The sequence below is a fragment of the Camelus bactrianus genome, chromosome 23, assembly GCF_048773025.1.
Source record: "Camelus bactrianus isolate YW-2024 breed Bactrian camel chromosome 23, ASM4877302v1, whole genome shotgun sequence".
In the NCBI taxonomy this organism is placed as follows: Eukaryota; Metazoa; Chordata; class Mammalia; order Artiodactyla; family Camelidae; genus Camelus; species Camelus bactrianus.
The window spans coordinates 20,615,307-20,629,847 of record NC_133561.1 but is presented as its reverse complement, the minus strand read 5'-3'; the positions used below and the strand labels follow the sequence as shown (position 1 = coordinate 20,629,847).

Genomic DNA, 14,541 nt, shown 5'->3' with positions numbered 1-14,541 from the left:
CTCAAAGCTCTCACTTTTCAAAACATAATCTCCAAGTCTTAGAACTCATTTTTAAAAGATACAAGAGGTAGGAAATTAATTAAACTAGCAGCTAGAGCTAAAAAGAGGGAGAACCAGAAAGTTCTAATCCAAGTAGTACTATTCTCCAAAGGAGTAGAAAAATATTTTATATCAGTTCCAGGTTTTGAATAGACACACAGAGAAGGTGGATGCAATTACCTGCAACATAAGCTCACAGTCATCTCTTCCAACAAAAATCATTTCTCGTGGCAGCCTGTGGCGAGTGCCTCCACTGCTCACCAAAAACCAGGATGTTAAGCTCATTTTTTGCTTAGCTTCTAAGTCTCTGGCAAAGCTACGTCATTCTGTGGAGAGAGATTCAGAAAAACATACATTGAGATAGTTTCAACTTTAGTGTATCTATTCACCAAATCCTCTAAGTAGGCCTTGGAATAGAACTGCATTCAGCATTTAATCCTGACTAAGTAAACAGACAGTCCATGGGTCCAGCAAACAATGTGTCTATCAAATTCTCATCAGTAAAGTAAGCACATGAACTCCACTAACAGTTCAATGTAAAAGGAAGACATCAGGCAATTAAGTAGGTAGTCAAGTAATAACTATCATACTTTGGAAAGGCTTTGAGCATAGCTTATAAAGGTCTACAACCTTTAAGTGAATAATCACATTAGCTAAAAGAATTCCACACCACCAAACCAGCTTTGCAACAAATGTTAAAGGAACTTCTCTAGTCATCAAATTAAAAGAAAAGAGAACAAAAAGAAGAAAGAGAAAGAAAAAAAAAAGAACTACAAAAGATTGCTTTGGCAATTTGGGGCCTTTTATGATTCCATATAAATTTAAGAATTGTTCCGGTTTTGTGAAAAATATCGTGGTATTTTGACATGTGTTGCACTGGATCTGTGGGTTGCTTTGGATAGTACGGCCATTTTGATAATGTTGATTCTTCCAATCCAAGAGCATAAGATACTTTTCCATTTCTTTGTATCATCTTCAATTTCCTTCATCAATGTTTCACAGTTTTCAGAGTATAGGTAACCTCCTTGGTTAAGTTTATCTCTAGGTACTTTGTTGCTTTTGATGTAATCAAAATGTTTATGCCAGTTATAAAATTCTGGTTTTGAAGTGAAGGAAAAAAAAAGATGAATGAAGGGCCACAAATGGCAAAATATCTTTCTTTCTTATGAGTGAGCTGTATTCTATTACATATATATGCTGCACCTTCTTTATCCATTCATCTATTGATGTGCACTAAGGATGCTTTTATATCTTGGTAATTATAAATAATGTTGCTGTTAAGAGCAGGGTATATGTATCTTTTGAATTAATTCTTATTTTGTGGTTGGCTTTACTCCTTTGATAATTATGTAAGTTTAAAAAGGTAAAGCTCTAAACCTTCTTAGAAAGAATGAACAGTATACATATGTAAATTAAAAAATACGTGCAGTATATTGAGTATATTTATTTATATACAATGTATGTATATGTTCAGTCAAATTGTAACAGTTCTACCTAATAAAACTGAAAAATATAAAAAGATTAAAAAAAGAATCCTGCAAAATATAGAATTATATGATAAGGTAAAAATCCTATATATTATGAATTTATTTACACATACACGAAGCAATGAGTTTCAAGAAAACAAGCAAATAACTTTCTGTAACTAAGTTTTATTCCCTTCTCAGCTATTGAATTAATATGGTGTATGTATGTATGTGTATGTACATATTTATTTTACTGGAGACTGAACCCAGGACTTTGCATGTGCTCTACCATTAAGCTATACCCACCCCCCTCTTTTTTTAACTGAAGTATAGTGGGTTTACAATGCTGTGCTAATTTCTGGTGTACAGCGTGGTGATTCACACTCTTTTCACATTCTTCTCCACCATAAGCCATTACAAGGTATTGAATATAGCTTCCTGTGCTATTCAGTAGGACCCTGTTGTCTATCCATCTTACATACAGTAGTTAACATTTGCAAATCCCAGACATCCACCTAATTCCTTGATGCAGGTGTTGTTGCTAGTCTTCATTTGTCTACTGTCTGTCAAATTGGTTTTTAGCATTTCACATGTATGTCCTGGCCAAATCAACAGAGAATCAAAGTAACTTTACCTGAGAAAAAAACCGTCAACCTAGTATATAATCTGCATACTGCCTTTTCAAGGGAGGCCACTTTCAAAACATGACATTAATAGGTCAGTCAAAAGTTATAAACTCATTTAAGAGAAGTGGAAAAAAAAAGAATGTTTTTGCACCATTTGTACCGGTCATATCCATCAGACATGTTAAAGTAAATCAAATTAGCCTAAACACAGTAAACAAAACCCCTGAGCCAACGATGGGCAATAGGAAGAGTTTCTTATCATTTTTGAAATTACAAAGTAATATGTAAGCATGACTCAGATGCTGCAAAAATATTTTAAGCATTTAGACAATATCAAATATAATTATACAATATACAAATATGTAATATATAACTCCACAATGTAAACATACAATAAATTACATAAAATAACATAAAATTAAAATAAGGACTTTTCATGTATTTTGTTTTGACTTTCAACACGGCTTAAAAGGTAACAAAATATAAATTTTTGAAAAAACACAAATAAAACACATAATCGTCAAGAGGAAGGTATTTATTTTTTCGTTGGGTGGAGCACTGACTGTGAGTCATCCTCTAGCTTCTCTCCAACAGGAGGGAATGGGATACGACATAAGTCCACTCTGCCTCAGTTTTCACATGGGACTCTCCCCCGTCTTGCACAGCTTCTCACTGGTCCCTCAGATGCAATGCTGTTTTCCTACTCACTGAGTAATCCTGACACTTGCACATGAATAAAACTGAAAGCTTTTGAGAGCTTCCTCAATGGCCAAGGCAGGGGTTTCAGCTCAGCTTCCCCTAAGGGGCAGGAAAAGGGACCCTGGGCTTGCTGATCGTACAGAATATGTCCAAGTCTTGACTTGGACACTTCAGGTATCCTAACTGTAAAAAGAAAAAACAGGTCAAAAATCAAAAAAATGAGAAGAGAGCACCTCAAGATAAAATGAGATACAGATACGGTGTCCTACGGTATCTGGCATGTTCAGGGGGGCTCGATTTATGCTGGTCACCTTTTCTCTCCTTCTTCCCACCCCACTTCTTTCAGGAAACACTTACGAGAAACCTAATAAATTCAGGCACTCTGAGCATTTAGGGTGCACAAAGAGAGAACAAACAAGAAAATCCTGCTCCAGGAACTCAGTCCAAAGGGAATGCTGGTCAGTAGATACCATGATAGAGATAAGCATAAGGTGATACTAAAACCAGAAGGGCCATTGCTCCAGACTGGGATGGTTACACTGGGGGCAGCATCATTCCAAGTCAGTACAGAGCTGAAATACAGAAACCTTTCTTCATCTCTGTATTCCCAGAACCTAGTCCAATGTTTTGCCTCTAGTGAGTGAGTGACAAGCTATTTTTAATGGATGAACAAGTAGCTCTGGAGCTGCTACAAATCCTCTTGAGTTGAGGATAATCTGGAAATCTCCAAGGATAGGGGGTGAGAAATTAATCATTTAACCTTTGCTACAATTAAATCTAGCTATTAAATCCTGGTTAACTCCTCCCCACCCCCATCCAACTTCAGTTGTCTCTCTCATATTCTTTATCTCCTGGTCAGACAGGCTTTTTTCAGCAGCTGACAAAAGTTTAAAGCTCTGACATTTGGAGGTCAGATAGAGGTAAATACTGAGCCACCATCACAGTCCCATTTCTACATCCCTGGTCGCTACAGTTAGCTTTAAAAATTGTTTCTCCTGTTATATCAGAGCTCACTTCAGGACCTAACACATTACAAAACGTGGTATTTAAACTTTAAATTTAAAAAAACATAACAAAAACTCTGCAGATGTTTAGCGGAGCAGTCTCACTCAAGTTTCAACATTAATTTTACTACTTTTACTTATATTAAAAAAATGTTGCTTCCAGTCACTTAGTTCAAATTGGGGACTGGTGGCAACAAGAGTCTGAGTCATTTTAAATACTGTAATGATAGAGCCACGTGATATGCAACAATAGTGTACTTGATATTTAATAACATTACAACAGAACTATGAAATAATGTATCACATAACAGGCAAAGCAAAGAACCAGTTTACTCATATTACTAGATCTGAGAGAAAATAAAACCTATTACATAAATCATCATCAGTGTGTGCAATTACTTGAGCTAAAACAGTATGTTAAGGAAAGTCTATCCTTTTGCTTCTGGCAATCGGACGGCTGATTCATCAACAGATGACTTTACAGAGAATGAACCTCGTCTCTTACCCCCCAATTCCTGCTGTAAGAAATAACTGGGCTCACATTAGGACTATCAATCTACGCAGTTGAAAATGCTTCCCTCTAACCTGTGCAATTCTCATGTTAATAAAATGTTATCTATTTATGCACTGAACTTTTCTTCTGGTAACAGCAGGCATGAAAAAGGTAACAATGATCTCCATAGGCTTGGTCCAGTGTCTAGTTTTTTGTTTCCTGAATGAGTGAACAGTAGGAGAAAGATATGATTTTCATAACAAAATAAATGAACACTTACAACAAAGAAAAAGTGATCAATTTCATCTCCTGAACTATAATTGTCATCTGAACCGGAAGTAAAGCTTATCAATTAAAATGAACTAAGTTACTGAATTAACTGCCATACTGGTTTTTATAACTTGCACTATGTCTTTTTTTTTTAAATTAAGATACTATTTTTAGAGCAGTTTAAGGTTCACAGCGAAATTGAGAGGCAAGGTACAGAGATTTCCCAACACCCCCAACCACAACACATGTAGAGCCTCCTCCACTATCAGCATCTCCCACCAGAGTGATGCTTTTTTTTTTTTTTTAACAACTGTTGAACCTATACTGACATATCATTATCAAAGTACTTAGTTTATATTAGAATTCATGATTGGTGTTGTACACTCTATGGGTATTGGACAAATGTATGACAGCATGTATCCATCATTATGGTATCCTCACTGCCCTAAAAGTTCTCTATGCTTCCCCTATTCATCCCTCCCAGCACCAACCCCTAGCTGCCACTGATCTTTTTACTGTCTCCATACCTTTCCAGTGTCATGTAACTGGAATCATATACATACATGTAGTACGTAGCCTTTTCAGACTGGCTTTTTTCACTTAGTAATATGCATTTATTGCATATCTTTTCCAGTTCGATAGCTCCATATCTTTTCAGTTTGATAGCTCATTTCTTTTTAGCACTGAATAATAGTCCATTCTCTGGATGTATCACAGTTTATTTATTCACTTGGCTAAAGGACATCTTGGTTGCTTCCAAGTTTTGGCAGCTATGAATAAAACTGCTATAAATATCATGTCTTTTATATCCTATCATACCAAGTACTCAAAAGGTAAGTGACTATATTTTAAACAATAAATTCAGAATTAATTTCACATTTTCCCATTACTAAATCCCTAACAGAAAATATCCTCAATACTACAGGCTCTGCCTTTGATGCCTTATATTTCTGAAAATGAAAAAAGCATTAGGGCTGCATTTCAGTTAAGGACTCAGGATCAAGTAAAGTGCAGATATGACTGATGTTATGTTACAAAAGCAAACATGTTAATTTCCTATTATCTTTTATTTACAATAGATAGCATTTATTGACCATTTACTATATGCCAGACACGGTTCTAAGAACTTCATATACACACATATACATAGTTGTTTTTAACTACAAAAATTATGTAAGCTCTAGAGAGTGGACAAATGTTATATATCAGTTGCATGGGAGAACTCCATTTTATGGAGTACAATAAAATGAATTAATCTATTTTTTTCTTCTTTTTATCTTTTTCTTAGTGTTTAAGCACTAAGCACTAATAACAGTGAAGAAGTAAAAATTAAGATAGAAAGAGTTCATAAGCTCATAGGAGGAAAAACAGATAAACAGAAGCTAAGTAAATGAATAAGACCATTTCAGTGACGATGGGAAGATAGGAAAATGAAAAAAACACGGACAACAGCATTTAGTAACAGTTTTAGGGTGGTGCTGTTTAGGTTGGGTAGTCCAGGAACATCTCTGAGAAAGTGACACATATGTAGCACATATTTAAAAATTCAGCTCTGCTGTATAACTAACTTGTTCTGGGGGAGATAACAAAATAAACTCTTGGGAAATTTTTCTTTCTTTTAAAATCCCCACCCCTATTTGAAACTGCACAGTTAATCCAAAAAATTAAATACACAGCTGTGCTTTTTCTGGATACCTACCAAGATACTTGTCCCATGCTCATGTGAACAAATTGTAATGAGAAACTTCTGCTCTCATATACTCCTGATTATTTTTGAACGAGTGTTCCAAATTTTACCTTTATCATCTGCCACATGTATTATTAATTAAATCTTTTTAGAAAGACAAATATATATGTTGACAAAAAAGTAATTTACAACTTTTGCCTAAAATAGCATTAGAGTCAAAAAATTTTCATTAAAAAAATGAAGATATCCCAAATATCAATGTCATATTCTATCTGAGTTTATCATATATTTTCAAAAGAAGACTCAGATTTGTTGATATACGTTTCCATATATTGTCTAGGCATTAAAAGTTCCTGCCAAGTTTTCTCTGCCAGTTTGTGAAAAATGTAAAAGCTGACTTGCTTTCTTTGTAGAACTACAGAACTGTTAAAGCATAATTTTGTTGTTTTACACCAACAAATCAACTAAGACTCAGATTCAAACATTTATCAAGTACCTCCTTTGTGCCAGTAACTGTGCTACATGCTCATGCTTTCATTCAACTCCCCAAACAAGCAGGTGAGAAACATTTTTCCCTTGAAGAAAGCTGAAGTTAAATGACTTAACCAAGGTCACAAATCCAGTAGTAGTAAACAGGAGCTATCAGTACTCAAACCTGGGGTTTCAGATACCAAGTTCTGGGCGTTTCCCACAACTGCCATCTCCTTTGTGTTTTTCCCAAGTATGCCTTAAATTGATGCTAGTAATGTAAATTTCTACGGATGAAGATTTGGCTCAAGAGATTGAATATGACTGAAGAGAACGTATTTTTACCTAGTAATATGTTCTCTGACACTGCCTTTGTATGCAATAAACACTGACTTCAGGCAAAATTTAGTCTATTTTCAATCTACCTTTTACCCTCCTGCTGGGCTATCAGTAGGTTCCAAGGTTTTCTCCCTGAGAAGCCCATAGACAAATAAGAATCAATCTGTGTATATTCAAATCAGAGACCAAAAATAAAATGACCCATCTAGAGGAATGGTAAAATTTAGCAAATGAGGGTACAACGCAGAATCTGAAAGAACAGTAAACTACCTCTAGGCTCACTGAGCAACTATGAATCTGAAAACCTTTGTCAGGTCAAATATCACTATGGGCAGGAAAAGGTACACAAAGCAGCCTCAAAGAACTGAAAATAGAACCTACAGGAGGGAGTGACAGCGGGAAGAAATCAGCTTGAACTAAGGGACAATAGGGGCCCAAAACCCAAATGTTTTTGATTCACCTTCCTTAGTTCACTCTATGACAACGATTTCCCTTGTTTCTGCCATTAATTTGTAATAAATTTCAGCATATAACTGCCCAATGTGCCCTTTAAAAATCTTTTCTGCTTATCATGATTACCCTTTTCCTCCAATTCACCAGATATTTACCGTTTCAGAGGTAGGGCCAAATCATTTCCACCACAGTTTCAGTACAACACATGAAAAGAGAAATCAAAAGTGCAGAATAAAAAGTCCCAGAGTATGTTTTAGACAAGGATATATTTATGAATGCATCACAAATGCACTTGTTGACTATCTAACAAGTTAATTGCTAACTTAAATTATGCACTACTTATTTTTACTTTCATGTTAAATTACAATGCTTATAAATACAACAGTACTGTGCAATGGAGCTATAGTGACAGAAGGGTTCTGTATCTACCCTAATACTTGAGCCACAAGCCACACGTGAACAACCGAGCACTTGAAATATAGCAAATGCATTCAGAAGATTTTAAAATTTTAATATTTAATTAGTCATTTCAACTGTTACTATGTCTGTAAGGCTATTCTTTCATATACTGTAATTCATCAAACTATTATGCTCACAGTAACTAGGTTCATCATTACCAGAAGACCACGAGGTATGTGATGGTTTGCTGGAAATATTCTGTAGTGTGAATATTTCTGAGAAGGAAATTCTTTCAGCAATTTTCTTAAGGGAGGATATCTCCAGGCACAGCTAAAGAATTGACATTTATTTCATCTGGAGAAGAACCTCTGCAAGTTTGAGGATAAAAAGTGGCCAAAAGAGATTAAAAGATTATTGGTATGTTTAAGAACAATTACTACTAGGAGATAATACTCTGAGCCCAAATGAATATCAGAATATGTTAAAAAAAAAAAAGTGACCTTTCAAAAACTTTCTTTCTTCAGTCCTACCTTTCTTTCCTCCTCTGCCTAACCCTCTTTTTTTAGTTTTCATTTCTTTACAGCGCTGCATACCAAACACACTCTCTAATTCCTTTGGCTCCTTCTCATTTCTTTGTGACTCAATGGGCCATAACCAGAAAACTGAAGCTGAGGAATATTCTACATTTTTCACAGACACAATATTACTTAAAAAGTTCAGGGTAACCTTAAATATTATATAGTTTAAGACTTTTATTTTTACAAATAAGCAAAATGAGATAGTAAGACTAATGACTTGTCCAATGCTATGTATCTAGATAGTAACAGTGTCAAAACTAAAATGGAGATCCAATTCCTTGTGCGAAGTACTCCTTTTTTACACCATGTTGACAAAGTGTGTGTTTGTGTGTGTTTATGTGTGTCTTTATCCTGGGATCAGGAAACAACCTCAAAAGTCATCTGTGTCAGAAAATAACTAAGCCATCTGCCTTTTCTGCAGCAGGTTATCTGATGAGAGTATCTACTAATAAAACAATAGCTGTAAAACAAATTTGGGCTTATGAAAGTGATTATCTCAAAATAACTGTATTTGGTTCCCACATGCACATGATCCCCATTTTTTCTCTGTAATTTTGCAACTTTTGACAGAAAAATACCTTCCTATCACTGCATTAAACAGATAAAATCATGCCACACTACTAAAGACCAATCTATGGGGGAAATGTTAGCAAAAGGAAAAATATATATTAAATTAATTAAGATTATTCATTGAGATTTCTACTATTACTATTGTAAGATTACTATTGAGATTTCTATGAGGCTTTTTATTTGAAGCAGCTTACTGTTTCCATTAGATGTTCGAGAATCCTATAAAATACTATAATCTTGCATTTCATAGATATCCATTAATTTCATAGGCATATCCTATGGGGATTTAGATCAGACACCTTCACATGATTAAATAAAAATAGTCAAAACATGAAAAGAAGTAAATAATTTAATTTACAGTAAGTGCCTAGGGACTTTGATTCATAAATTTCATAATTATTCTTCACTGCTCTGGACATTAGCTCTTATTCTGTCCTTATTTTTGACACTGATACGTTTGATAAAATTTTACTTTTGCTTCCTTCATTTATGTTGGATCCAGCATAGAAGGTTTACCCAAATTCTAATACATTTTTAAAGAAGTGATTTTGATCATTATATTTGAATACTGCCAAATAGTAAACTTAGTTTTTAGAGTATATATACATATCAAAGAAAAACTCAAACCCCCTAATCAGAAAGTAATTTTGTAAGATAACTCGGTACCCATATTAGTAAATTTGAAGTTCCAAGGCCAAAATAACTTACAGATTTTGAACATTATACCCTTAGAGAGCAACTAATTTTAAAAAGTAGGTTTACTATTTTTAATAAATTTTATTTCCTATTGAGAAGCTGTTAATCTAGTTCTTATGACTGGCTTCCTGTACCAGCAGCAAAACTGGAATATAAAAATACAAATGCGGGGTGGGGAGGGTATAGCTCAGTGGTAAAGGGCATGCTAAGCATGCACGAGGTCCTGGGTTCAATTCCCAGGACCTCCATTAACATAAGTAAATAAATAAACCTAATTACCTCCCCACCTCAAAAAAAAATTTTTTTTAAATATAAGCCATTAAAAATACAAATGCCCACTAGAACCTAAGGATCCTCAGCATTTCAGAAGGCTTTGTCCTAAAACTGATGAACTTTCAAACAAAGGGACTGTAAGATTATTCTGTTTTAAATGAAAGTTTTTGCATTTTGAAAATTTGTTTTACAATAGAATTGCTAAAAATGTGTTTTTAAATGGTTATTCAGAAAGCATGAAAACATTTTAAAAACCTTGAACAAGAAAATAAAGTACAGACAGTATATAGTTCACCTCCAAGAGCTTTCCTTTCTTCTCTTTAGTGCCACATTTTAAAGAATAGTGTTTTTATTAATCCACTTCTTTACCTCTCAGCCATTCCTGAATTCACGCTATGTATCAAAGATTTACTGAGTTTCTCTCCTTTCTCTTCCTCTCAACTGCCTTAGTGAACCATAGTCAAAAATGTCCTTATAATTGTTAAACCCAATGACATTATTATTCCTATTACATCATTTATTTTGAAATGCATCAAAATATAAAATGGACTAATGAATAGATGATGGATTTATGGCCAGATATGTGATGAAACTAATACAATATTAATGGGAGAATCAAGATGGTGGGTATATGAGTAATCATTGTGAAACTGAAACAATTACCCTGTATGTTTGAAAATTTTCATTAAAAATACTAGAAAAAAAATCGAGAAGAACAATGATGAACCATGCACACACAGGCTCTGTATTAAAAACAAAAACTTGTCTCACAAATTAACTCTAGTGAAAAGAAGAAATAAAAGTTTAAAAAGTAAAAACTCTGAGAACAATATATGTAAAAGCTAAAGAATGTACCCAAGCTGTGTTGAGGAAAAATTTATAGCCATAAGTATTTTCCACTGAACTAAAAAATTAAAAAAAATTATTATGATAACTAGTAGAGATAAATATTGAAGATTTTAAAGATAAATAAGTTAAAAACATAATCACAAAAATGATAAAAAGCACATTCTTAAAAAAAAAAATACTAAGACCTCTGACAGATTTTGCCTTCCTCATTCATCACAAATATTTAGCTTTGTAATAGAAACATGTAACTGCAGACATGATCTTTTTAATTTACAAAATAAGTATATCTATAACTTTATGCTTCTAAATTTAAAAATCTCAAGTGAATAAACTTCTAGGTAGATGAAAATGACATAACTGACTCAGAAACAGGTAGAAACTTGAACAGAATGGAAAACACTATTAAAAATTAAGGCCCTAAAAACTTGTTCCAGAGTCTCCTTGTCATCTTTCAGATCATAAATAAATCAATAAATTCAGTTTAATCTCAATCAAAACCCAAAAGGATTTTTTCAAATGAACTTGACAAAATAATTCTAAAACACACCTAGAAAAGATAAGCATACAAGGATAACTAGATGAACACTATAAAACTAGTATAGTGTAGAGAGAGAAGTGTCCATTTGTAAACAGGTATTATAAACTTCTGTTATAATACATGGTAATAATATAGCAGTGCAGAAATAGGCAGAAAGACAAATTGAATAAAAGATCCAGAAATAAATCTATGCATATTAAGACGTTTCAAATTGTGACAGATAACGAAGAGTTAACGTAATAAATTACAAAAGGCTATATGTACTTCCAGGTACGTTTTAGATAAATTAACACATTTGCATGTTAGAATTCAAACCATAAATTCTATAAGAAAAAATACAGGTATGTATTTAACAAAATTTTTTACAGTGGAATCACTTAATAAGGAAAATGAAAAAAAGAAATTAGGCTATACACAAGTTAAAAATCTTTGTTGGGTAAAAAAAAACATAAACTTAAAAGGCAAATGAAAATCTTGGAAAAAAATTTTACAACACATATGACAAAGAAGTTGTTACAAGTAAATACGATGGTGAATTTTCTCCTTTACAAAAAAATGAGCTAAGGTACACGTATGAGCAATCCAGATTAGAAATACAAATGGTCAATAAACATTTCTAAAAAGTCATTCAGATGTATTACTGATAAGAGAAATTTAAATAAGTTTTTTAGTTTACCAAATTGTCAAAAATTTTAATAAGATTTGTAATACTCAGCAGTGGTGAAGGGTTGAGGAAACACAAAGTCATATACCAATGAAGGAGGTGTACATTGGTAATATATCTGTGGGTGGTGGATGTGGGTATTACATTAGAAAATTAGAAAAGATTTTTGAATTTTACATATTCTTTGATTTAGTTAACTTCTTGAAATAGTAGCAAAGAAAAATATCGATTTGCACAGAAATTCAGTTAGAAATGTCCACTACAGGGTTGTTTATAATTTTAAAAAATACCCTTAATTTCCATAAATTATAAGTAAATTACAAGCTTCACAAAATGAAAGTTTAATCTCAGTATAAAACTGATTAAACCAAAATAAGACAAGAATATGTAACAGCAGTGTTACTGGCTAGCGGGATTATGACAGTGTGTTCTTCTCGACTTAATGATGTTTTCCAAAATTTTGCAATGGGTAAGTCTTAGTTTTGTAATATAAAAAAATAAAATAGTATGAAAAATAAGATAGCCACCAAGCAAATAATACTATAAAAGGTCCCCGATATACATATTTTGAAGTTATAGTGCTACTGCCTTAAAAAGCTTCCCATAGAAAGTCCTCCATTTGCAAGGTCCCTTTTTCACCAAAATAAGTATTTTACACTTACCTCTCCATCATCATTTTCCTTATCTTTTGTTTAGTGAAATCAGTTTCTAGCTGGCTGATTGTCGTTCATGACCCCTAACCAATCCCTAAGCTTAAAATTTGTCCTTTTTTGTTCCATGTAACATGTGACAAACCACCATCCAGTAAAAAGCCAGTTAAAAGAGGAAAATTCTCCTTGTTGCCCTGGAAAAACAGTAAGCAGGCTTCATTCTTGTTTAGACACTCTACTTAGAATTGAAAGATGAGGTTAGGGATGGAGAAAGTTGTATCTCAAAGCCTCTTCCTAGCATCATGTCCTTTTCTCCACCTTCAAGAATACTGTAAAATGATGGACAAAACTGCCTATGGGGGGGATGGAATGCACAAGAAGTGAAAAAAAAATATTCCTACAGAGTTAGAATGAAAAGATATCTCTATTCGTCACCCCAACCAAAACATTTCTTCAAATCTAACGTTATCAAATGGTACCACACTTGGAGCACTGGGAAGGGGATCTCTACCCGCAACGATGACTTTCATGTCTTTTACATCTATCTCATTTGTTTTACAAAATAAACTTGAGGTAGCTGGACTACCACCAGCTTTACTTTATAGATGAAGAAACTAAACTTTTGAAATTACGTGACAGAATCACAGAAGTAGTGACTCTGAGGCAATTCCTGATAGCAAATTCTTCTCCCTGAACAGCGCTGCCTCTCCTGTTCAAACTTAAGCAACAGCATCTTCATCCACCTAAGAAACAGCAGCAACATATCTGTGAGTAAAACTTTGTTCACAGCTTTAAATTTTAGCAGTTTCTGGGGGAGAATAATTATGAGTATCTTCACTGATAAACGAGAATAAAGAGGGGTCTGATAAAATTTTTTCAGAGACGGTTTACAAGGAAAGAGGATATCACCTGATTTCTTAAGAAATGTTAAATGATTGAAGGTGGTACAGTTGGTTGATCATTCGTTATCTCTAAAAATACTTCCTTTACTTGTCTTCTGGGACACCACACTCATGACCTCACTGGCCACTTTTCAATCTGTGATGGCTCTTTCTCTTTTGCTAAGCTCTCACTATTGGAGAGTATCAGGTAAAATTCTTGGACCTCTTCTTAACCTAATCAACATACTCTCAACCCAAGCAATGTCTTCCAGTTCTATGGCTTTAATTATGGTCTACTGGTGATGCTGAAAATTTAAATATCTTCAGTTCCAACCTCTCCTCTGAATTCTAGACTTGAATATTCAACTGCCTACTAGATACCACCACTTGGATGTTTAATAGATATTTCAAACCTAACATATCCAAAACTTCATTTTTTAAAACTAGAACCTGGTAACTTTCACCACTGCTCAAGTGAATCTCCACCACTACCACTCTAGTCTAAACTATTAACATCTCTCAGTTGAGATTATTCCCATTGTCTCTTCACTCATCTCCTGTTCCCATTCTTTTCCTCTCAAGTTCTATCATCCACAAAACAGCCAGAACCACACTTTAAAAATATAACCCAATTCTTTTGTCACTCCCCTGCTCAAAACATTCCAATGAACTTCCAAGGCACTTTAAATAAAATCAATCAATACAACCTCTATCCAACATCATTTCTTCCTAATCTTCCTTCCTCTTGTTCACCTCAAGTGAGTGGCCTCTTTGTTCCCTGAATACACTCATCCCATTACTGTCTCAGGACCAGTGTGCTCTCTAACCAGATACCTACATGGTGTGCTTCCTTATCTAATGTTAAGTCTCTGCTAAATGTCACCTTCTCAAAGAGCAGA

General features: G+C 33.9%; 1 protein-coding gene across 9 annotated transcripts in view; it reads right to left on the bottom strand.

Annotated features, from left to right (window-relative positions):
* CEP170 (centrosomal protein 170) overlaps window positions 1-14,541 on the bottom strand; it is a 100,542-nt gene that overhangs the window by 80,177 nt on the left and 5,824 nt on the right. For all 9 annotated transcript variants that reach the window (XM_074351747.1, XM_074351745.1, XM_074351751.1 and 6 more), the window contains exon 2: window positions 220-365. In XM_074351747.1, coding sequence (XP_074207848.1) covers window positions 220-324 — 105 coding nt within the window. In that variant the 5' untranslated portion in view covers window positions 325-365. The remainder of the gene's footprint in view (window positions 1-219; window positions 366-14,541) is intronic.